Source organism: Passer domesticus, chromosome 4 (assembly GCF_036417665.1).
Source record: "Passer domesticus isolate bPasDom1 chromosome 4, bPasDom1.hap1, whole genome shotgun sequence".
NCBI lineage: Eukaryota > Metazoa > Chordata > Aves > Passeriformes > Passeridae > Passer > Passer domesticus.
In genome coordinates, this window is record NC_087477.1 from 30,939,375 (window position 1) to 30,963,050 (window position 23,676).

General features: G+C 42.6%; 1 protein-coding gene across 12 annotated transcripts in view; it reads right to left on the bottom strand.

Moving 5' to 3' along the window:
• FAM13A (family with sequence similarity 13 member A) overlaps positions 1–23,676 on the bottom strand; it is a 147,764-nt gene that overhangs the window by 16,188 nt on the left and 107,900 nt on the right. For 11 of the 12 annotated variants that reach the window (XM_064416910.1, XM_064416918.1, XM_064416912.1 and 8 more), the window contains 9 exons: positions 22,410–22,596; positions 19,482–19,558; positions 18,724–18,766; positions 13,624–13,774; positions 5,818–6,031; positions 5,341–5,479; positions 4,158–4,239; positions 3,808–4,028; positions 2,366–2,449 (listed from right to left, as the gene is read on the bottom strand). In XM_064416910.1, coding sequence (XP_064272980.1) covers positions 2,366–2,449; positions 3,808–4,028; positions 4,158–4,239; positions 5,341–5,479; positions 5,818–6,031; positions 13,624–13,774; positions 18,724–18,766; positions 19,482–19,558; positions 22,410–22,596 — 1,198 coding nt within the window. The remainder of the gene's footprint in view (positions 1–2,365; positions 2,450–3,807; positions 4,029–4,157; positions 4,240–5,340; positions 5,480–5,817; positions 6,032–13,623; positions 13,775–18,723; positions 18,767–19,481; positions 19,559–22,409; positions 22,597–23,676) is intronic. The other variant, XM_064416916.1, reaches the window with a different exon arrangement.

Genomic DNA, 23,676 nt, shown 5'->3' on the forward strand with positions numbered 1-23,676 from the left:
GGGAGGCAAAGGAGGAAGATCTCTATTTCTTTCCTGGTTCAATGCAAATATCCCCAGGCCTGATAAGGGGGATATAGATGGGAAATCTTGAGCTCTGGGGGCTGAATGTCCCACACCCCCAAGGCACAGCAGGGCTCCAATTCCTGACAGCCTCAAGCTGCCTGTTCACTGAGTAAGCAGCTCACATGGATTAAAGGGATGTGAGCAGCATGAAACAATTCACTCGGACCTCTTTGTGTTTTGTGCTGATGTGCCTGCACTCAAATGTACTGGCTAGCAAGTTGCCTCCAGCTTTGGACATTTCTCTGTAACCCATCCAGAATACAACTAGAGAAACTGGGTAACCTGAATTATATATATAATATTATTCCTAGCTTTACAAGATTAGCAGTTTGTGGAACAGGAGGTACAGCACTACTGTTGGCTCAGACAGTCTGTTACTTAAAAAAACCCCAAGACTATGATGAGGCTTATGTTGAGGCTGAGAATCAAACCTTCAATTAACAACATTTCAAAGCTGATTAACAGCACTGTTCTCTACAGAAAAATACACACAAGCCTTGGAAGGGGTACAAACTCCTTAGGTATGTTGAAGAATGGAAAAGTTAAACAACATCCTTCAGTGTCTGAGTATCAGTGTGGAGGAGCAACACAGATAATACAGGCGTTGGAAGTTAAGCGTATGGAGTCTGAGCCTGTCCTGCAGCTCATTTACACCAGCAAACTTTACAGAAAGCATATTCTGAAAGTATGTTTAGTACATGGGCATACTGTCTCATTAGGTAAACATAAGTAAGACCAGTAAAACCTAAGTATATTTTGGGAGAAGATCAAAATGCAAAGAGACTGTTAGAATAATGGAGCCTTTGACACAACTCTGGGGCACACTCCACGTGGCAAAAGAGCAGCAGCTGAGAACAGACCATTGCTTGCATTGTTAGAGCAGCTCAAGAATTTCTGCAGAGACAGACTTTTGGCTTAACTAAAACAGTTCAGTTCCACCTTTGCAGGTTCATCTATCACTGGTGCAGAAAGACCCAGCTGCACAATAAATCTGAGCTCCATTGTTTTTCTTGTTTAGTTAAATATCTTTAAGGAAAAAAAAAAAACTTTGGCTGAACTATCCGCATTCTCCTCAAGCTCTCAGTACTTTTCCACTGCTGCACTGCCAGGAGCTGGGAACAGCAAAAGCTGATCAGTCTTCCTTGCCATGCAGTTCAGTGTTACCAGGTATAGACAGCTTACTTCAAAACAAAACAAATTCAAAAGCAGTTGTATAAATGAAGCATTGAAAAAGGTAGGTTGAAATAAAAGTATGCTGGCAAGATAGTCTCTGGGTTTGTTATCTTTTTGAACAGATTGAAGTGAGTTCACTTCAGTAAGATGCCAACTGTTGATTTATATAATTGTAAAAGCAGCAAAAAAGACGTGGTCTCACAGAGAACACAGGGACGGTTAAGTGGATTCCCTTGTGCTGCCCTTTTTCTACACAAGAACAAATTGCCTGTCCTCTCATGTAACTATGCCATTTTCAATTGCTGATACAGTTGTGACTGTACAATATTAGCACTACATGAAGGCACTTAAATAAATTAGTGAGACTTTTTAAAACAATGGATAAAGAAAGATATAATTTGGGAGGAAAAGATCAGAAATTTCATGCAGCAGTCGAATGACACATTTGCAAGCTGCACCAATCAAGTATTCCTTATAAGCAGTAATCTGCTGCTCCCAAGCCACTGCTCAGGGGATTAGCAGCACTCTGAAATTAAGTTACTTTACCTATGTAGATGGTCACAAAGATTATAATGACATCAGTGAAAGAAACGGAGGGAGTCATAAAAAGCCAACTTCATGGCCTGGAAGCCACTGTGTTTCTGCCACAGCAGGGATCAGAACTTAATTCTCTTTATTCACAAATAAGTTGGCATTATACCATTGATAGCAGAAAACTGCAAACTTCCTGACTGGATGGGGGACCATGCACAACTATTCCCCTGCACACTGTCCACTGGGCCTCAAATTGGATGTCTGTGGAACCTGCTGAGCACAATGCCAAAATAATGGCCACTCAGATTGTAGGCTCTGTCATGCAGGTGTCTGTCCAGGGATGTGTGAGGACATCACCCTGCCTGGTACAGACTTGTCAGCAGCTGCAGAAGTGAAGGATCAGGGAGGTGGATTAGAGGGTGCACGTGCAGTTTGGACAGCAAGAAGTTCTAGTGACCTGACATGAAAGGGCCATTAGGGACATCATTTACCATAGACAAAGACATAGAAACTTTCAGAAAAAAAAAAATTTACTTTCAGAGAAAAAAAAAAAAAAAAAAAAAAAAAAAAAAAAAAAAAAAGCTGCAATACATACCGGTCTGCCATGAATGCCTTCATAACACAGCAAAGCCTTCTGAAGAGCCACTTTTTCAGCTGCTATCTGATCTCGTGTCATGTCCTGTGAAAAATGGCACAGAGAAAGGGAAGAAGAAAAGGAAAAAAGAAGTCAGATTCCTGGACTCACAAAAAACACTGATCTGTGCCATAACCAAAGTCATGTTATACCATCATTATTAAAGATTCATCTCTACCTTCCCATTGTCTTTTCCCAGCTACATTGCCAAAGAGACTGTTAACATGAGTAGAACCCTATGCTCAGTGCAGGCAGATTAAATACACAAACTTTGCATATGAAGGTATTTTATGTACCTAAAGTGGATTTACAGATTATAAGTGTGCTTTGAGAAAACAACACTATGCAACTTTTAATGATGGTGGATCTTTTTCAGTTAAGATCTGAAATGTAAATTCCACAAAAGAATAGATTTCCTTTCTTTTTCTCCAAATCTGAGACATACTCCAGTACCTCTTGTAAAGCTTGTCACCTTTGCTTTGACTGTCACAAACACACTTTACCAAGAACTGAAATGCAGTCAGAATGTCTCTTTCTGCAAACTCTGCTATGGAGTGAAAGGCTGTAGCAGACAAGAGTGGACAAAGCCAAAAAATAAAGGGGAGACAGTTAGAGAAGACTTCTCTAACCAAGTTGGCCAAAATTCCCCCACTGAATTTGCCTGACACCAAGCTTTCCCTCCCTATCACAGCGCCAAGTACGCCAAGTACTATCACAGTCCCTCTGTAAATGGCCAGGCTGCAGATTCTTGCTACAGTCAGAAAATAGTCAAAACACACACTATGTTTTTCTTCTGCAGATCTAGCAAGAAAACATAATGCTGTCTACTTCACTCTTACACAGCAGGGCACAATTTACATGTCATCAGACTCAAGGACTTCACTTACAAGGCTGCCCAAACCTCAGGAGCTCACATCAGACATGAAGACCTCCCTGCTGATAACCCTCAGAGATTACAGCAGCTAACAGAGCTCAGTGTGAAACTCTGAAGGTTAGCAGTAACACACCCTGAGAGAGTAACATTCAGTTTTGGAGTGAACAAGAAGCAAACAGATGACACAATCTCCAGAAGCACTGGCAGACTCAGAATTTGACAAAAACCTTTGGATGGGACAACAAAAATAGCCAAAAAAAGGGCAGGAAAAAACTGCAATAATTCAGAAACATTACTAGGAATATGCAAGGATCAGACAAAGAACACAAGATGACATACAACAGAAACTGGGCGGCTCTGGGGATGCCAAGATGGCAGAGGGAAAGGAACTAAAGCAAGTGAGCCCAGACTAAAGGCTGCAGACTTTTTAACAAAATGTACAAGACCATAACACTTTCACAAGTGACTGTGCAGTTACAAGTAACCTACTTGCATGTACAGGCCTAAATCGGACCTGTCTACTTTGTACCTTAATGTCTTCAGGTCGATTTGTCTCTGCTCGTTTCTCTTGGAGCTTCTTCTGGATGGACTCAAGGGTCACTTCCACGGCAGGCTTGGCAGATTTATCTGACAGGTCTTGCTTCTTGTCCTCCTCCTTCTCCAGCTGAGAGCCGAAGCTCTTGGGGAGCGTGTTGCTGCGCTGACGCACAACAGGGCCAAGGTCTTCCTCTGAGATCTTCAGTTTTGACTCTGAGCAGGGAAAGATGAGAAATTTTTCATTTTTAAAATGTGACAGTGTCAGGATCACTGCCTCACATCAAATCTAAACGAGGTAGAGTCAAGCTACCCCTCAAAGGTGCACCGGTGGCAGCTGCTCACCTTTAAGTTGCTTTCGGAATTTAGCCAAATCATTTGTCCATTTGAGAACTTCAGGGTTGGCTGCTTTGTCACTGTGAGAAGGCTGGGAGGAAAGAAAAGCCATGCTGAATCTGTGTTAAACCACCAGGAGTGATTCATTGAAACAAGTGTGTGGCACAAAGAGGTACAATGGAATTTGGACCCAGCACAGAGCACAGGCACTGGATTCTGACCGGCAGCTGCACACCTCTGACCAGCCCATTTCAGACCTTGCTTTAATTGTTCCTGCCTCTCACAACACTCTGTCTTAGGGGCATCATGAAATGGATTTTCTTTTTAGAAAACACAGAACATGTGATGCCAATGATTAAGTGGTAGGAGTGACTCAGAGGGCCGGATGCACACTGGAATCCTTGTGGCTATTGTTTCCTAACAAGAGGGTACCTCTAAAATAGAGGAAACCTAGCATGAACAGTTGGAAAAGTGTTATGACTCATGTAACCACACTAAAGGCTGCCTTACATCCAAAGACATCAAACAACCTAAATTCTAGGCTACAGCAGCATTTTATCAGCCTTTCCTACTGCATGCCAGAGCAATTCTTTGCCATTTAGATAGCCGAAGATGCACACATGCAAAGGTTTACAGTTCCTTACAAAGCTTTCTGTGCCTCCAAAGGGCATGTCAGAACAATTAAGAGTCCAGCACACCACTGCTGCTCAGCAGCACTTGACTGTGGTTCCTTGCTCAGGAGTGAAGGCAGCTGCTCTCTCTCCTCTGCAGTGCACAGGTGTCATGGGATTTCCATCATGCAAATGAGATCAGTGACTGCGCTTCCCATGTGTAGAAGTTAAATAAATAAATAAACAACAGAAGTTGAACACAGCTATTCCTACACACTGTCTTAAGCAGTGGTTGAAATCTTATGAGTTCATTAGCCTTCCTCTCTTGTGCTGCATGGATATTGCATAATACCTGGAAAGGTAATTTGCTCAATGTGCATACAGATTTCCAGGGGGAGTGGGCAGCAGGTCTTCTGCTATTTTTTTTTTCCTTTCCTCATTATAAAAGCTTTCAAGCCCCTCTGTATGTTTGGCATATTTCCCTGGTGCCCCCTGTATGCTTGACCCACTTCCCTGGTGTCCCTTCCCTTTGCTGCTAATGCATCCATCTCCACATAAATGCTTAACTCTTAGAGACTCACTCTGTATTTCCTCTCCTCTTCAAATTTGTCCTCAAATCTCCTGATCTTTTTCTTCAGCCCCTGAATCCTCCGCGTGAGCTGCGCAGGGGTAAGGTCTTCTCTGTCATCTTCATAAGATCCTAAAGACGAACTCCGTCTCCTGCCAAGAGCAGAGATTGCAGGAAGAGCTTATCCAAACAGCCACAGTACATCTTGATGCAGAGAAGGCCACTTCAGCTTTGTGTGAATAAAGATAAGGCCCACAAAAGTGAAAATGCTATGTTGCTACTCTGCAATGACAGATAGCAAAAGATGCTCTAACAGCCCTAGATATTAATGCACAAACACAGAAATTAACTGCAAAGAACTTTTTATAAAATATCAATTCTCTGTGAGTAGGGACAGAAACCCAATGCAGCACAGCTGATCTGATGCAACACAACAAACCCTTTGCAGCTGCATGTAAAAGCAAATCAGCACCAGCAAATCACAACCCACCTCATGAAGGAATGAGAATTGGGAGGAGAAGGAGGCACTTCTGTATCATCCAGGTACTGCTGGCTCTGTCCATAGGCATAGAAGCGAGGGGACAGCATGGGATCACTGTCCTCATCCAGAAGCTGGCGAATCAAGCGCCCAGCCTGCGGGGAAAGGCGAGCCTCATCTGAGTCTAAGCCGTCTCGCTGCCATGAGGAGAGAGCAGGGATGGGCTCTGGGAACAGTAAGACAAAGGCTGGTTTTATCAGGTTTGTTTTATACGTAAGACAGACCCCAGGTAACTTTATAATGAACCCTGACCTGCTCATCCTGGACTGTGACTCCTGTCATCAGGCTTTCTCTGGTCTCTACTCCCATCTGTCCTGTGTGCAAAGCATTACAAAGCCTGGCCACAGCAGATAACCTACACAAATATAAGTCATTTCTTAGGTGCAACAGAAAACTACCCAGCAGCTGACCAGGAATTACCATGGACTGACACCAAACAAGGCAATCACTAGCTAGCACCTTTGAGGAAAAAGTTGTGCTGGACAGAGAGCATTACTGGCACATAGTATACAGAAGAGGCAATTGGATTCCAGAAGGAATTTTTTTCAGTTTCAGGACGTACAAATGCTGTAAATGAATAGTGTATTAATGGTTCTCCTATAGGCCCCAGCATTCCAATGCGACCCTGCTACCTGCTATTGCAAATTCAAAGCCTAGCAGTAACCACAGGTTCTTCTAATCTGCAAGCAAAAGGTCCCCCACATTACCACCTGTTCCACAGGGTGCCTAGCCCACACATTAACAATTATAGTAATATGGTCTGAGTTTCCCCTTTTCCCTTTCACATGCAATCCTCCTGCTTACTGTATGGTAGAAAAGTGAGGAAATCTTCAGCCCCCTGGACAACCTAACCAGCCAGAAGTAAAAGCAATGCTGTACAGGGAGGTGGTGGAGTGGGAGAGAAAGGGAAACCCAATTTAGCATGGCTGATTAGCATAATAGAGCCCACGGAAAGCAATCGCCTGAATCTTGTGATCACTCCCTCCAGATGCCATAAGGAGTCTAACATTTTGTGTTCAGATAGTTTACTAAGCTGATTTGCATGCTCCTACTTAAACTGTCTAATCCTGTGGTGCTAAGAGCCAGGCTTTGAACTTCTAAATCTAACAAATAGTTCTAGAGTCAAGTAACAAAACAAAAACCTTACAGAAAGCTCCCAGACCAGTTACAGAGCTAGGACTAATTGTTTCCTGTGCCTAGCCTGTCTATTCTTCATTCACAAAGAGAGGGGGCTTTTAAACTTATCAGTTTATGAATAAAAAGCAGCATTTCCTTTTGCTGAAGAAGGTTAACATTTTCACAGCTCAGTGGATTGCATGAGGATTCCCCTGCAGAACCTCTGTGCTGTTTAACATTCCCCCTCTGTACAATTCAGGCAGTGCAAGATCATCGCCAATGCAGCAGTGATGGGCTCAGTGCTGCTTTGCTTGCGCACATTTTCCAATGATGCTCCCCTCCTTTTGCCCTCTTCCTTAGCACACGGATACAAATGGCACACCTCTGCTTAGAGGCTGGTCTACTTGCACCCTGAAAAGGGAGACAGGAGGTTTTTGCAGAAGCTTCTTGCATAAGAGCCCCTGGAAGGTCTTGTGGTAAGAGTAGCACATACAAAGGGGCTGCTTCCATGGGGTGTGCAAGGCCCAAGTGTATGTAGGCTGTTTTGCCATGGTTTGGAAAGCTTATGTAGCCTGAACTTCCTTTGGGTAATTTCTGAAAAAAGAGCTTTTCTAAGCTCTCTTCAGCCTTGGCATTTTCTGAAATACCTGAAATATGCTGCATCCTGAATCCCTCATGATTTTAGGAAGTGTCTCACAAGACCTTTTGTAGCAAAATAAAGCGTAATAAAAAAGGAAAAAAAAAAGGATATATTTGACCAGCAGGAACGAGAGTTAAATGATGCATTAAATTCTTCTAGACATCTCTCACTTCTAATTGTTTGAATACCTCTCACCCGCAAACTGAATTTCCTCTTGGAAATTGTTAAATAACACCTCCATGGGATTTACATAGATGGAATAAACTTAGAAAAAATCAGGCATATTTAGCAGTAACTAAATTAAGCTCCTACCACAACAGCTAACAAAGCCATTATTAATCATGCATGATGTACGTGACTTTGTCCAAAGTGGATTTAAAACCAGATATCATGAGACATTCAGGGAATTGCAATGGCTCAAAGAGCCTCTGATCAAACCCCAAAAGACAGCAAAGCACTTTATGTAACCTAATTGAGACTGAGGTGTGTCTACTTTATATTTTGTTGATTTCAAAATACTCCCCCAAAACAGAGAACTCCCATTCCAAAAAAGAAAGTGTTAAAAAGGAGAAATAAAAAATGTCCTAAAAGGAAAATCAAATTTGAGACCTGACAGAAGAAATGGCTGCTACAGAAAATCAGCTTTCTTTAACCCTTGCTCCTGGAAGAACTGACTCTATGGGTAATTTTGATTCCCTTGCTGACCATATACATTTAGAAGACAAAACCTCAACTAGACACAAAATGGCCAGACCCCTGAGAGCAACATAGCAATTCATCAGGAAACATATTTAGCTATGTACAAATCACAAATTTTATCTACATCAGATCATTAAGTGGACCAGAGCTGCAGTCCAACTGCCTTCTCTCTCCTGCTGCCCAAGTGCCAGGCTCTTCAGCTGGAACCACAGGAATTGCTGGATCACACAAACACACAGGAACCCACTAAGGGTAAGCTGCTGCTTTTTTTGACAGCACACAATCAATTAATTCCTCTTTAACAGGATGCATAATATCTTTTGTTATTAATTTAGCCAATATAGCTATCAAAGTATTAAGCTTTTTCTCAAGACTGCTCAACTCCTGGACTGAATGGTTTTGAAGTATCTGCTATGAAGTCCAGTTTTAAGGCATCCACTATCATGATTAATACTGTCAGCCTTTCCCCTTCCTGCTAATTGAAGAACAAACTCTCAATAGAGATTGTAAACATTTCACCTTTCCTTTGCCACTGACTTGACAGAGCAGGTACATTTACCCCTCTTCTGTCCTGAACAGATCTCTCCTGCTCAGGGAAAAATCTGTTTTCTACTCATCTCCACATTATTTGTATTATTTTCTCCTCCAGATAGTACTATATACCATTATCCTCTTCATTTTCCAGAATGACAACTTTTCATGGTGGGCAGGGGCGGGGGGAATATTTAGCAACCATGGCTGTACCAGTGCAGAGAAAGGGTGAAAAAAATTTTAATGCTTTAGTCAGACTCTCTAGGCATTTCTTTCAGGCATGCTTTTCTAAGCTGGTGCAGAAGCAGTGAACTGTGTTCTGGTAGTGAGGCTGCAGTCCTTCAGAAATGCTGCTCTCCCTCTCAAAATCCCACAGCCAGCTCATCTTTGCACGGAGCTGTCAGCCATCTGCCAGGTGTGGCTCTGCAGAGCTCCACAGGCACGCAGAGCATCGCCTGTGGCAGTACAACCTCTCTGCCAGCCTGCTGCATAGAGGGCTGGAGATTTTAATAAACACGAACCATTAAGTGCTTCACACGAGCAGAAAGATTTATTGTATCAAACTGCTGTATTATTGGTGAGCTCCAAGCCATCTTGCTGACAAAGCCTGTCTTGTTTTTATCACTACATTGTGTATCTGCCACAGGGTTACTGGGGCTGCAGGGCCAACAGAGGGGTGTCTACACACAAATACCACTTGAGGTGCAGCCAGCAAAACACCACAGGCATCTCCTGTTTCCCTCTCTGCAGCCACACAGCTCACACATGCTGCTAACACTGCTTTTACACACACCCATCTGTCAAACAAAAGAGGCCAAACCTTAGCTACTGTAAATTGAAGTAAGTCCAGAGGGATTAAAAACTCTAAACTCATTACAACACCTGAGGTGCTAGTATCAAATGTCACTTTAAAGACTCCAGAAAGACCTCTCATAATGAAATGAACAAAGTAATTTAAACCCCATCCAAAGCATTCACTAGCTCAGTAACAACCTATTTTCATCTTATAAATAACTATGAAAATATCCTTGTTTGAATACATCAGCAGGCATTCTTCCTACATAGATCAAAAGAATAGCCCAAATACAGCACTACCACACCTCTTCACTTACTGGGATGACACATCTCTCAGCCAGCAAGCAAACTTTGTATTTTGTTTATAGCATGATATAACAATCAAAAATACAAGTTTAATATTTTGATGCTATTCAGTAAACAATGCAATTTTTTTAGTACTTAGTAATAAAAATAGAATGTGCCTCACCCTCTTTTGATTTCTTATGCTAAAGAGTGTTACCCACATATAAACTGATCAATCTAAGTCCACAGGATTGAAAAAGAGAAAACTAAGTTCAGTTTTCCTTCTGCTATAGTATATGGATTTTTTCTGCATTACTTTGGGTTTTTTTCCATGGGAAAGCATCAATTAAGTCAGTGTCAAAACTATTTGTAGATCAGCTTCATCCTCAGGTTCTCAAGTGCTGCAATACTTGAACTCAAATTGTGTTTTTAACTTCTGCTTTTATTTATTTTTTTAAGCTTGAAGAAAAATGCCAGCTGATTGTTTCATAAGAGCTTGTTACTGCAAACTCTGCTTGAAATCTCAGCTACAGAACTTTTTTTAAGTGTCAGTAATCGGGTGACATCAGCAGCAATCACACATCATATTGATTTACTGATCTGCCTGCTGACAGGGCCAGCCACTGCTATGGAGAGGAACATACTTCCAGATTTTCCTTGAGGACAGGATAGCAAGTTCTGGGCTTGAATTAGAAACATTTGGTGAGAAATCTGCACAATAGTGCTGGTCTGTGAGAGAACACTCTGTTCTCCTCAGCCACTGCACCCGACTCAAACGTAATCCACAACAATTAGAAACCTTAGCTGTGGAAGCAGCTCTGAGCACGCCTGCTCCCAAAGCCATCTAGGCTGGCAGCCACCAACCAGCTTAGCAGGCAAACCCAGCAGTCAGACGTGACACCCCAGCTCACAGGCACAGCTCGGTCCACATCCAGGGCAATAAAACTCCCTGATCCACACCTGCCAAATGCACACCAGGAAAATACTCCTGGACCATGGGAAATGCACTGAGGCAAGGAGTTCAGCACTCAAATTTGGCTGGGGCACTGCTCACGCCCTGAGTGCTGCGTCAATAGCCTGATGATTCCTACACAAGCCTCTATACTTAGCAGGTGAGTGGGATGCAGAAGGTGGGCACATGGCAAAGTGTGAGGCTGCATTGCAGGGAGCAGGGAGAAAATGTCTCTGTCCTCTCTCTGCTCAGCTTTAGATAAAGGGAACACAGCCTGGAGAAGTACAGCCAATCTCTCCTTGTGTACAGATACGACTATGAGATGAAAGTTAAGGGGAAAAAATCTGGTAGAAATTACTTCTAGTGTAACATGAAGGCCACAGGGCCTGCCAGCTCACCTGGCAGCAGTTCTCATAGTTCTGTGCCCCTGAATTAAGGCTTTTAAGGCAGCTCTGCTCTTTAAATGATGGAGAGCCTGCCTGAGTGACAAATAAAATCTAGTCAATGGACAAGGTTGTCTTGTGCCCATTGTTGAAGGCTCTTTCCTAACATTTGACTGGAGGCAGTGACAGCTACAGTCCTTAACTTGTAATTGCTCTCACACATCCCAGCAGTTGCCCTGGTCACTAGATGGTCTGTACGTATGATACAGACAACCATCACCCCTAACATTAGCTCAACTATGCCCTGAAAGAATGGGTAATTTCCCAAGAGATGGACCTAGCACATTTGCTAGAGCAAAGCAATGAACAGCTCAGTGTTAGGGCATTTGAAGGCACAGTACTCTCTGTTTCTCATTGGGGATGCAGCCAGAGCTGTGGCATGGATCCTGCAGAGATGTGTGAAGGTTTGAGTGACTTGGGTTGGTTGGTAGGGAAAGGGAGGATGTCCTTGTTGATAGAGGTGTGGATGGGTGGTACAACCCTGCCCTGCAAAGCCAGTCTCAACAACAGACTCTGCTGTTAGCTACAGAAGCAGTCTGAAAGTCGATGTTAAGATATTCCTCTTCCTGGCTGCTGCAAGCTTGATTCCACATCCACAGCTAGGAAAGACTCAGTCTGTCCTTGCTGAGACACAGAAGGCACCATTTTGCTGCTGTTCACCTACACCAACAAAATGGTGATTCTGGAAGGCACGCATTTCAGAAGATGATGTCTCTCTCACCCCAGACAGCTGATTATTTTGCAACTGCCCACCTCCTCCTCCTGTGAAATACATGTGAACAGAAGGGAGGAAGGAGCAATCAGAGAGAAGCACAGTCACATGTGCCCATAATCCTGCGTCATATTTGCAGGGCAAAAGAAAGCTAGAATCCAAACATAAGAGCATGCCTACTAAGAGGGAGTTGTACCAAAGAAGCAACTTATTTCATACAACAGGAAAGCCTCTGGCAGACAGAAAGGAGCTGTGTTCTCCCCTTCACGTGTTCATATGACTCCTATTAGTAATGTAGGAAGGAAAAAAAAAAGTCATTATTCCTCAAGGTTCACAGGAGGGCTGAAGCACACATCACCTCTGAGAACACAGATGTGAGACCCTGCAGGGCTCTGCTAATTAGCCCCTGAGTAAACTTCCAGCAGCCAGAGCCACCTGGGAGTCCTTCTGTGGCACTTTGATCAGCCACGCTGCACACGTGGGGATTCCACCCAGGGAATCCCCACCTAGCAACCAAACAGAAAAATTCCCTCCTGTGCAGGGTGACTGCTTGCCTGGCTGAATCAAAGGCAGCCATGGCTGTGGATTTTCTTCACTTGCACCTGAAGTGTCATAACTACTCAACTCCTAGAGGGAAAGGCAAAACATACTAGGTCACGTACACTGTGGAAGCAGGAGCAGAGAACTTCCCTTCTCAGTGTTCCTCAGAGATTGTTATTTTAGAGCAATGAGTTAGTTGCATATTTTCCCTCTCTTGCTTAATTATAACACCACACTTGTGTTTTCCTGCTTCTTCCCTGTCAAAACCTATCTTTCACTCCTAAAGCACAAACTAACAGAAGAACTCTGGCTTGTACACAGACACATACTCTGTAACTAGAAAAGGGTTTGATCCCAAAACTATTGGACACCTTCATTTCATCTCAATTTCAAATGAAATTAAGGTCATGGCACCCACAGTTTGCCCAGATTCCCACTCTTAAATGAGTAAGTGTATAGCCAACCAAGTGTGTACTCTGCAGAGGAGAGCTAAGAAATAGTATTACAGCAATTTATATGACATACAATCAATTTAACACTGCCATTTAAGCTGGTCATCAGAATTCCTTCACAGCATACACAAAAAATAGTTGTTTGTAAGATAAAGTAACAGACACACCGCATTTTTTACCTGTGCTTTTTAGGTGTAAATCATTATTTTCAAACAGTGATTGAAGAAAAATTGTTTTTAGACTCTGAAACACCGAGCTGCTTTGAAGTGTAGGGCAGTCTGGCTTAATTACCATTGACCAGCCACTAAGAAACAAGGTATCTTGAAATCCTCAGGGACTTAACAGTACTAAACAGAACATGAAAGTAACTTCAAAAATAAAACATTTAATTTTCCACCTCTAAGTCACAATTAGAGTTAGTGCCATTCAGTATTTGCATCCAGTTTCACCAAACTTTCAGTTCTATATTCAGGACAAAGTTGTTTTTCTATTGTTTCTAGCAAGGGAATGCGGTCACATGAAGATACACCCAGCCCACTCAGGTTTCTCTCTCTCCCATTTCACTCACACAACCAGCCATCACACAATCCTACCTTCCCAGTTGTTGTCATCACACAGTGATGTTAAATCCAGCCGAGGCACTTCAGATACAAAGCTGTTTTCCTGATCATCAGCATCTTGATTTCTTTGCAACTTGTTTTCAGGCATGCTTGGATGTTCTTGAATCTTCATACTTGAAGTCAGCTATGTTCCCATACACCCAAAGAAATGAGAGCAAAAGGAAAAAAAAAAGGTGTCAGGATGCAGAGGGGGGAAAAAACCCCTGCAAGTCACAGCAGCAGTAAGCTCATGCCTTTAGCTAAAAGATCCAAACAGACCCTGATGTTTCCAGCTCCAAATCCGAATCCCTTGCTTGGTGACCCCTGTGTACTAATTGCTCACTCACACCAGTAAAAACATCCGTTCATCTGCCTTCCTTGAATTTTTCCTTCTTTAGAAAGCTACTGCAAGTTCCCGAGACTGTCTGCCCTGACAACTGCACGCAGCGGAGAAAGCCTCCAGTAGTGAAGTGGGATGAAGTGGGAGGGAGGGAAGCAGGGAGGCAGGGAGAAAGGGAGAGGGAAGGGGGTGGCTGCGTCCACTTCCTACAGGAGCGCAACTCCTTCAAGCAACAACAAAAATGCTGCTGCTGCTGCGAGGCTGTAGCAATATGGTGCCTTCTAAAAAGCAGGCACCAGAGCTCCCGAGGCAGCAGCCGCAGCCAGCCAGCAGTGCAGGCTACGTACATGAATGCTCTCATGCAGGCTGTGCTGGCTCAGATCAATTAGTGCCAGCTAAGCTGTGCTGGCTGCACATTCCCCGATTTCCTGTGCTTGTTTTCTAGCTGGGCGTGGGGAGAGCAGAACTATTTATGGAGGAGCTCTGGGTATTAAAGCGGTGTTGCGCAAATCCAAACAGCAGTAGGGCTTGGCATCTCAGCTGGAAGCAGTGTGGACTCTGGGAAAACGCCAGAAAATTCACAGAAGCATCCAGTAACAGGAATAAAAAACCAGAAAAAAAAAGGAGCAGAATTCTGTCAAGTACATGATTCATCAGCTAGTACTACCTAGAAGCAATTGCTGTTTGTCTCAGCACTGTTCCCCCTGCACATACCACACGTCGTGTGTGTTTATGCAGAAATCCCTGCCATTCCCACAATCCAGAGGCACAGTGCGCGTGTCTGTGACAGCGCCTGATGAAAGAGCTTCTGGCACTCCAAAATAAATTAGCTGTAATGCCTCACAGAGGGCAGTAGGGAAAAGGAAGTGTAATGCATGTACATAAACATGTGGTGTGATATGTATAAACCCACCAACAAACACAGAGCTAGATGAATAGACAGGATTATGTTACTACATAAACTATTTGGATTTAAGAACAGCTTAGGCATAATTCTCTAAAATATGTTCTAGTGTGCATTCAGCATGCAGGTTTTCCCTCTGTAAATCTAGTAAACAATCTGTATATTCTCATCTGGGAAGTAAACAGGCCCAAAAAAACCCCCAGCATTTCTGAACCTATTTCCCTATGAATCCAGAAACACGGCCAAATGTTTCAATATCCTTAGTACATGCCACTAAGGTATGTTTACTTTTTTCACCTTTTTTTCAGCAGAAAGCTAATGATGTGTTTGGTGTATCTTTTCCCTTTTGAGCAGAGAAAAACAAGTAACTTCCATGCAGAGGGAAAAACATTGCCCAGTAGACAAATCATATGAATGTTTTTATCTGGATTCAGTTCCATCAATCCCTGCAATTGAACAGGGTGCTAAATAATCTCATCTAGACTTCCTTTCCCACAAAAGGTTGGATCAGGTGATCTTTTGAGGTCCCTTTCAACCTGGGCTGTTCTACTGTTCTAAAAATCTGACGAATACCCTGGTATTTGTAAAGAGTGTTCTGCATTGTATTTGTGTAAGGTGTGTATTTCCTGTTCATTTCAATAAATGGCCTTTTTGAAACATTATAACAGAATGAAACACTACATGATACTTTGCCAAGCACTAATAACTCATGCAGCTTGACGCTAAATCTGATTACAAATGTGTTTATTGTGAGAGCTGTACATGGAAAAATGCTAATTCACCATTCAGTATCTTTTAAGCTGCTTCCAGGTTGGGAGGACTTAAATATTTCTCTAAGGTCCATTGACAAATTTCCTGCCAGGATTTAAATAGTCTGTGTACTCACAAACAAAGACTGGTCAGTGGCCAAATGTACCAGTTGATAAACTGCTTGCAAATTGCCAGCACAGTATTTAAAGGTTCTTTTAAGGCAAGGAAAGAAATAGAGCACCAAGTTTCAAAAGAGGTGCTATTTTTAATAACAAACAAGTGTGAAGGAGAGGAACATACCTAGATTTTAACAATTTCAAAGGGAGCAACCTGAGAATACCATCTCATCACCACTACTGATACTAATTAGAGATAAATGTCTTTCTATGAAGAGTGTACAATCTCCTGACATTTTAAGACTCTTGAAAGATATCTGTAGCAGATATAAGAGCACTTTCCAGATAGGCAACCATTTCCATTACACATATATTAGAAAGATCGTATCAGTGTCTTCTTCCTCCTGAAGTCATTTCAGCGACTGGAAATATTTAAAAGGTGTGTAAAAACAGGTCTGTGCCCTGCCTGCAGCCAGTTACTCTCCTTTCCTTGCTCACTGATGTAGGCTCTAATACAATGAATAAATCATTAGGTGTTCTGAAGAGCAATGGTGGTACAAACCCAGGAGACCCAAGAAAGCAGACGTTTAACTTCCTTTGCATTCACGGTAGATAATTCAGTATTCCCACCACTTATTTTCTTTTTTTTTGATTTCCTGATGCCACCATCTGCCACTCTTTAGGAAAAAAATCAAGTAAGGGAGAACTACTTTGCTTTAGGTATGGATGCACCACAATTTCCTACAAATCAAAGGGGCAACAAGTTGATGACAGTTGGCAATCACAGTTCACTGCAGATATTACATAAATGACCACAAAAAAAATCTTCCAAACAGGTACCTGAATTCTGCTTTCTAGAAGCTGCTTCTGCAGCCATGCTTTGTAGGCACCAGTAACTACAGATCTAAGCAGCCTGGGGATAAATCAGCTGCATTCATTCTCCCTGCTCCAGTGGAGACTGAGCATAAAGAGTAGCTCAAACAACAAGAAATAAATGGCAACAGAAAAGCTTTTAAATTCTGATAAGGAACTTGTATTCTGTTCAATTACATATGGATTCCAATCAACTCTACATAAAAGGCTTGCTTCCCCTACATGTGATCTTCCATTACAGCCACGAGCAGGAAGCATTCTTAAGCACACTTTAGGGATACAACCTGATGCAAGAACACAGCCATTCTGCTGCCTTCCTCCTACCTGAGCCACACCAACACCCTTCTACACTTGTTACCATGTTGGTATGAACCTTAAATACTTTTCCCTTATCAAAACCTGGGTCCTAGAAACCTGTTTTTCCTCCAGAACTTAGCTACTTCCAAGAGCAGATTATGAAAGCTACAAAACCACTGAAAATTCATTTGAGGCTTGTGTTTCAAGGTATTTTTACAGTCTCATGGAGACCCAAGTCAGCAAAACTGGTAGCTACAGCAAATTCCAAATCCTTTTCCTAACAGCTTTAGACTGGAGGCAGGGTGAGAAAGAGAAAAGAATAAGAAGAACCTTGTCCCTTCCTCAACCTGAATGAATTTGTTATGAAACATATGTCTTTAAGCTGCCCTAAGCAAAAGGCTTAGAAGGGGCAGGGAATGTAAAACAACTCTGCCGGAATGTAACATTTTCTTGACCTCGTAATTCCTATATAATACACAATCTCTGGGTTAAAAGATCCTCTCATGCAGTTAAAATTTTACACTTTAAAACTTTTCCTAAGGTGTAGTTTATTTTAAGGTTATGATTTCATATTTAAATGTATCTCCACCAGGCTAATTTAAAAGTTTTATAGGAGTATTGCATGGCATGGCAGCAACAGCAGCTTTTCCACATGCAGGTGGGTACGTGAGGGACAAGGTGTTGCAAAACCTGGGCTCTGGAAAACACAACGGCTCACGAGCAAGTGCGAGGGATTACTGACCCTCTGGGAGAAAAGCAGGAGATCCATGTTAGCCCAGTCAGAGCAGTGACCAAAGGCAGCCCTGAACACCCTCTGCAGGGGCTACATATTTCAGGATCCCACAAACTTTACCAGCTGCCACACAGCTGATCAGAGCCCAGCTACTAGCAACCTTTTACCTTTCCTGCTAGGTGGAAATAATTCTTACCAGAAATTAAGTCTTTCAAAGGCAGTAAATGCACAGTGGCTTTTATTTCTAAAAGAAACACAAGAGGAGTCTAATTTAAAAATATTACCAGCCTTCAGTCAACTCCAGACAGCCAGAGAAATCAGACAGTGACTACAGCTGCTTTACTGTGCCCATTTAAATTGGATGCACAATTAAGGGAGAGATAACTCTCCCCATTGGCTGTCTGGAGGTTTTTTAAGCAAACCCAAATAAACCAGTGACTGCAAAGGTGTTTAACCTAACCCAACCCCAATCTTTGAAAACACCATAAAGCCAGTGCAAAGTGTGTGTGGGTATGTGTGCAAGAGAAATGAAAAGTTGGGGGGAAAACTGCTGCCATCAACATCACATCTCCCCTCCTGACATCCATCCCAGCCACCAACTTAGAAAGAAGCAGGAGGTGATCCAGTTCTCTAAGACAAACGGATTACAGACACCTATGTTGAAGAGCAACAGGCTGCATTAGGAAATGATAAATAAAAGGCCAAATGATTTTAGAGAAATCAAGAGAGACAAGCTAATCTTACTACCCCGGCAGATAAGAAGTCAGATGTCCTCTTTGCCATAATTAATAAGGGAACTTCATGTCACTTAAACCACAGTGCTGACTTCAGTGATCCTTCCCTTTTTGGCAAGGAGGGATCAAAGGGACTGAAACAGAAGCTATCAGATTCCTCAGTGGTTGAGAGGCTCCCTAAACTGTGTAAATAAAAAGCAGGGGTAAGGGACAGAAAAAGTACATGCTAACTCCATCTCTCTTGTGAAAAACAAAACTATATGCATAACTACTTGTTTCTGCTCAATAAAACACTCATTTAAAGACCACAAAACTGAAACACACAAACAGAAAAAAAAAATACTAACCTGAGAATGCCTGAAAAAAACCTCATCGTTTTCACTCTCTTTGCTATAAAAAAATAAAAAACAAACCAACATATTACAAACACAAAACCAGACTTGTCTTGTAACAAAAACAAGGAGGACTTCTGCACACAAAGGATTTTATGTTCTTGCTACTCCTGCACACTCGCTAATTCACACAGTAAATGAAGGGACTCTCTGGGCTGCAGCACTCCAAGCTGCTAAACTATGAATTTTTTGCTTCTTCTCAGGAGCTATTTGAGAACAATTATGTAATTTAATTCCTGTGCCCTTAATTCAAAACAATACACCTATCCCAACAAATGTAATTGATGGGAGAAATTGTCATCTCAGGTGAGCAGAGTGAGGCTATACAGCTCTCACATTAGAGTGAAGCACAAAAGAAAGGGCTAGATTCCCAACCCAAAGGCCAGGTTAGACAGGCCCTGCATTCCTGTGTGGAGTATGCTGGTTCAGGTGCTCCACAGGTGATTTCTTTTCAAGTCTGCACGATCAGCACCTTCAGTGACATTCCTATCAGGCTGGGAAAAGAGCCTTGGTGGCATTTGCTGCAGGCAAAGCCCACATAACACGCACAGTGCCTCCATGAAGCACTGCTTGGGAGTTAACATGTTGGGTAATCTGCTCTGTGGCACACATGTCACCCCCACAGCCTGGCAGGGAGATCTCTCAGGCTGTACTACAACCTCAGGGAAAGGAAAACATATATATATACACACATAAAATAAAATTAAAATCACCTTTCATCAGATAAAATTTCCATGTCATCAGGTCCTGTTCTGTCTATAGGCTTGGATGAGCTAAAGCTTTCCACACTCTGCAATACAGTAAATATTAAAGCAGTAAGATATATATGAGAAACAGATTCAAGCTGCAGGCCATTCAACAGATCAAATACAGAAAGATCCAACAGGATTTCTAGGAAAAAGGTAACATTCACACTACTGCCCACAGCACTAAACAAACCCCACACTTTATTGCCCATAAACTGCAGGAAAACCCAACTGCGCACTGCTTTGTCTCTTTCATCAGACAACCTCAAGTGTCAGAACAGAATAAAGCTGCATGGTACCTCGCCAGCTCCCATTTTACAGACTGACAGACAGCCTAGGCTTGGGAGCAATTCTTTGGTCTGTGCAACTCCTGTAAGAGCAGGTAGCAAAATCCACAGTAACCTCTCAGCGGAACTCCTTATGTTCATGTTAGAAAATCCTCCACTTCTCAGCCAAACCCTTCCTTAGTTTCTTCTTAAACAGGCATAAGAATGAAAAGAGACAGCACAGATGTAATGCTGGGCTAATATGAATGCAGGGCAAGCAATCCAACTGGTTACGGCCTCTTGTTCTGAGATTTGTCTTAGCTACCATTTAGAACATTAACATTGTTGAGTACTGTGAGGACAAGCCATGTGGCCACTTCAAGCACATGTCCAGGAGGCTTCCTACCCTAGGTTTTGGGCAAGTGTGTTTTAAATATGAGGAAGTGGGTTCCTGCCCTGGAAACTACTACTTCTTGGGGCAGTCACAGCCCTCTCTCACCTGCTACACTTCCAGCCCCATATGGTGACATAGGTCAGTCATTCCACCTTGCCTAATTTGATTCTTCGAGTCCTACTGATACGTGGCTACCATGTCCCCAAAATGCAGTTACAAGCTTTTAATGCTTTGTGGTTGGTTTGTTTGGGAGTCTAAGTGGAACTGACATTTTCTCCACCACTGACTTGTGCTTTTGAGCCAGATGCAATCAGACAGCTAAGAGGAAAGCTTCCCCAGTGTCCTACATAACTCTTTCAGACTTTGGAAAAAAGGAATACTCAGAAAAGGGTGCTTAAAGAGAGACAACATCACGAACTTGTTTACATGACAAAGGCCTATTAGTAAATGCTAAGGTGCATGTTATGTAATACTCCAAGTAGGCAGTCTAATTGGGGTTATTATTTGATGTGTAAAGGTGTAGCCAAAAGAAAGCTAAACCATCACACATCCTTCTGGCAGTCTCTGAAATGCAAGTATGTAATAAACATACTCATTAAAGCTTAAAAAGCAGCTTCTGCTCTTCCAAAACAATAGCACCATGCTCTCTGCAAGATGTTTCATAATGACACTTGCAGTTGATCATCCCACTCTGACGTTTGCTGTAGCAGAGCAAGCAAGAACCACACTGCTGGTCATCTTGGCCAATGTGCTTTTAATACAAGACTAGTTCATTTTACATTCCTTTCAGCCTTTGCCCTTCAAGAGATCAAAAAATGAGGGGTAGGGTAAAGTCCAGTGGACACAGCTAAGTTTGAGGACATTTCTTCTGGGCACAGTTGAAGACTTCATGAATGCTTTTCAGGTCTGCAGCACAAGTGGACACTTTCATCAGTACTTCCTTTCCTAAATCCTGGTAAAAACTCTCATTTACATTGAAACTGTTTTACACTCCACAGGCACAGAGAAAAGGTGATGAAAAGATCATAAGCACTAGACCTCTGCCTATCTTAGAGTGCATTGCTACAAGCAAAGACAGAAGTGTGAATGTGTCAGTCTCACTCTGCTTTCATGAAGTATCACATGAGAAGATTGTGGATACTGAGCACTAAATTTAAGTTACTAAACTGAGCACAGTGTACAATTTTTGGCATCTTGCCTTCTTTTGATCATAATGAAAAGCAAATCCATCTCTCTCTAGAATCTTTGCACAGGGTAAGAACATGAGATCATTGCAATTTTGTGATCTAAACAAAATGAGTCCAAACAAAGGTCACATAAAGAACTTGCTTTCAGCAGGCTCCAAAACTTAATCAAGCATCACTGAAGGAAATGCTCTGTAGGTCAGGACAGTGCTTTCACACAGCTCTTGCTGTTCCTGTCAACCATGCAACGCATGCTTGGTGCAGGCACAGTGCTTCTGCCACTGCATGCAGACCCTGCGCTGAAGCACAGTGCGGTTTCTCACTGCTGACACTCCAGTCAGTGTTTGCTCTGGTTCAGAGGGAAGGAAGGTGAACCAGTTTTATTCTACAGCTTGTAGAAGTAGGAAAACTGTCCTATACTGTGAAGGTCACACAAGAATATGCTGGAAAAGTTCTACAGTATCCAGATTTTTACAATGTTATAACAAAGTCACTGATGCCTTCAGTAAAAGGTGGATAGAGGGATCACCTTTGGGACCAACACACTTATAAGTGCTTTCCAAATTGCTAGCACAACAGTAAAACACAGGCTTAAGGGAAATGGCATAAAATACCTTTGCCATCTCATTATCAAGAAGTCACTTGAAATCTAGTTTCAGAGCTTAGCAGGAATATGAAAATAAACTTTACATGAACATGAGAACTTACATCTAAGGTTCCAAACTCCTTGCAAGGCTTTTGAAAGACTGGGAAAAAGACCTCTATCCTTTTACGCTTCCCCAAATGCTTCACCAAATTCAAAAGAAAAAAGCAAAAAGTGGTAGAAAGAGAAAATGACTACACTTGGAGTATCACAGCAGAAATATGGCTTCTCAGTTGCTTAATGACAAGGATTACGAGTGTCGGATGCAGTGTTTCCCACAGCCCAAAACAGGCACTGAGGCCTCTACCGCAGGCAAAAATGGCTACCTAAGGGAAACAGATATGCACTGAAATAAAAAAAAGAGCTTTTCCCATCCCAGTAACCAAATATTGCAGTGTGGTGGCTTACCACAGGATTGTCCTGGTTGTCATTAAGCTCTGAGAGCTTGGTGCTGGATTTCTGCCGTTTTGATTTATTCCTTTCACTAAGGTATCCAGAGCTGGTGTCTTGTAATTTTTCTACATCTTGAGCAGCTAGAATACAATCTTCAAGACTGCTGAATCCAGAGGGAATGTTCTCCTTGTTGACAACTTCCCTAAAAAGAAAAGGGACATTACAACAAGAGGTTGTTTAAAACACTCTCACACTACATTTATGGTAGCAATAGAGAGCTACATCACACTGACTGATGCAGTTCCAGCAACACCATCTATTCCCTATGAAACCACTATCTCTGGTTCTTCCCAATGCAGCCAAAACCACACACTCTGCAATGCTAAATCCCACCGAGGAGCAAAAGCCAATTGTATACACCTCAGGTGAGAAAGCTGTGAGGATCCATGTTTGGGATTTGATTCGCTTGCCACTAAACCCAACACACAGAAGCCTTCACATGGAAGCTGGACTAGCCCCTGGCTGCCTGTGCAATTTTTGTAGAGAGTATGAAGCATATTTTCCTTTGAGACACTAGCTTTTAATTAGAAAAGTGATTCACAGCTGTGGTCCAGGGATCTCCTTTGGTGCATGACACCGCATAATTGGCCTTCTTACTCATCACTCTCAAATGCAAGAGCAGGACTGTGTGGTGCTTTAGCCAAATGCTTGATTTCTATTTGGGAATTACACAAAGCATAAAAGGAAATGTACCTCTGCAATGGTAACACAACTGCTAGGACAGAGGACTGTTTTGCTATGTTGGGAAGAGGATGGGACAGCCAGCCCTAAGTCACCACGTGATGAACTCGCTGGGACTCTGGGCTTGCAGGGTTTGTGCATGTTTACCAGAAGCCTGGCACATGGCTTATCTAGCCCTGTTGCATCCTTCAGCAGGCAGCTTTCCATTTACCACCTCTTAAGTAGTCCTCCCTCTCCTTTGCCCAGCAGTGAAGATGCACACACACATCACTACACCATGGAACAGGAGAAACACAAGGCATCTCATTATCCTGCCAGAGGCTAAAGGCAGCTTGCTTACACTTGACACTGAAACAGGAACATTTGCTAACTCTGTGTGGCTGTCTCACACAGTGCTGTGCAACTCCAAAGCCTGCTTTCATGAACAGCAGGAGAACTCATCTAGACTTGACTGGTGTGATAAGAAACCAGTTACTCTGCAGTACCTGGACAGTGCCAGCATGGCAAGTATTCAGAACAAAAACAAAACTAGAAGGTTCCA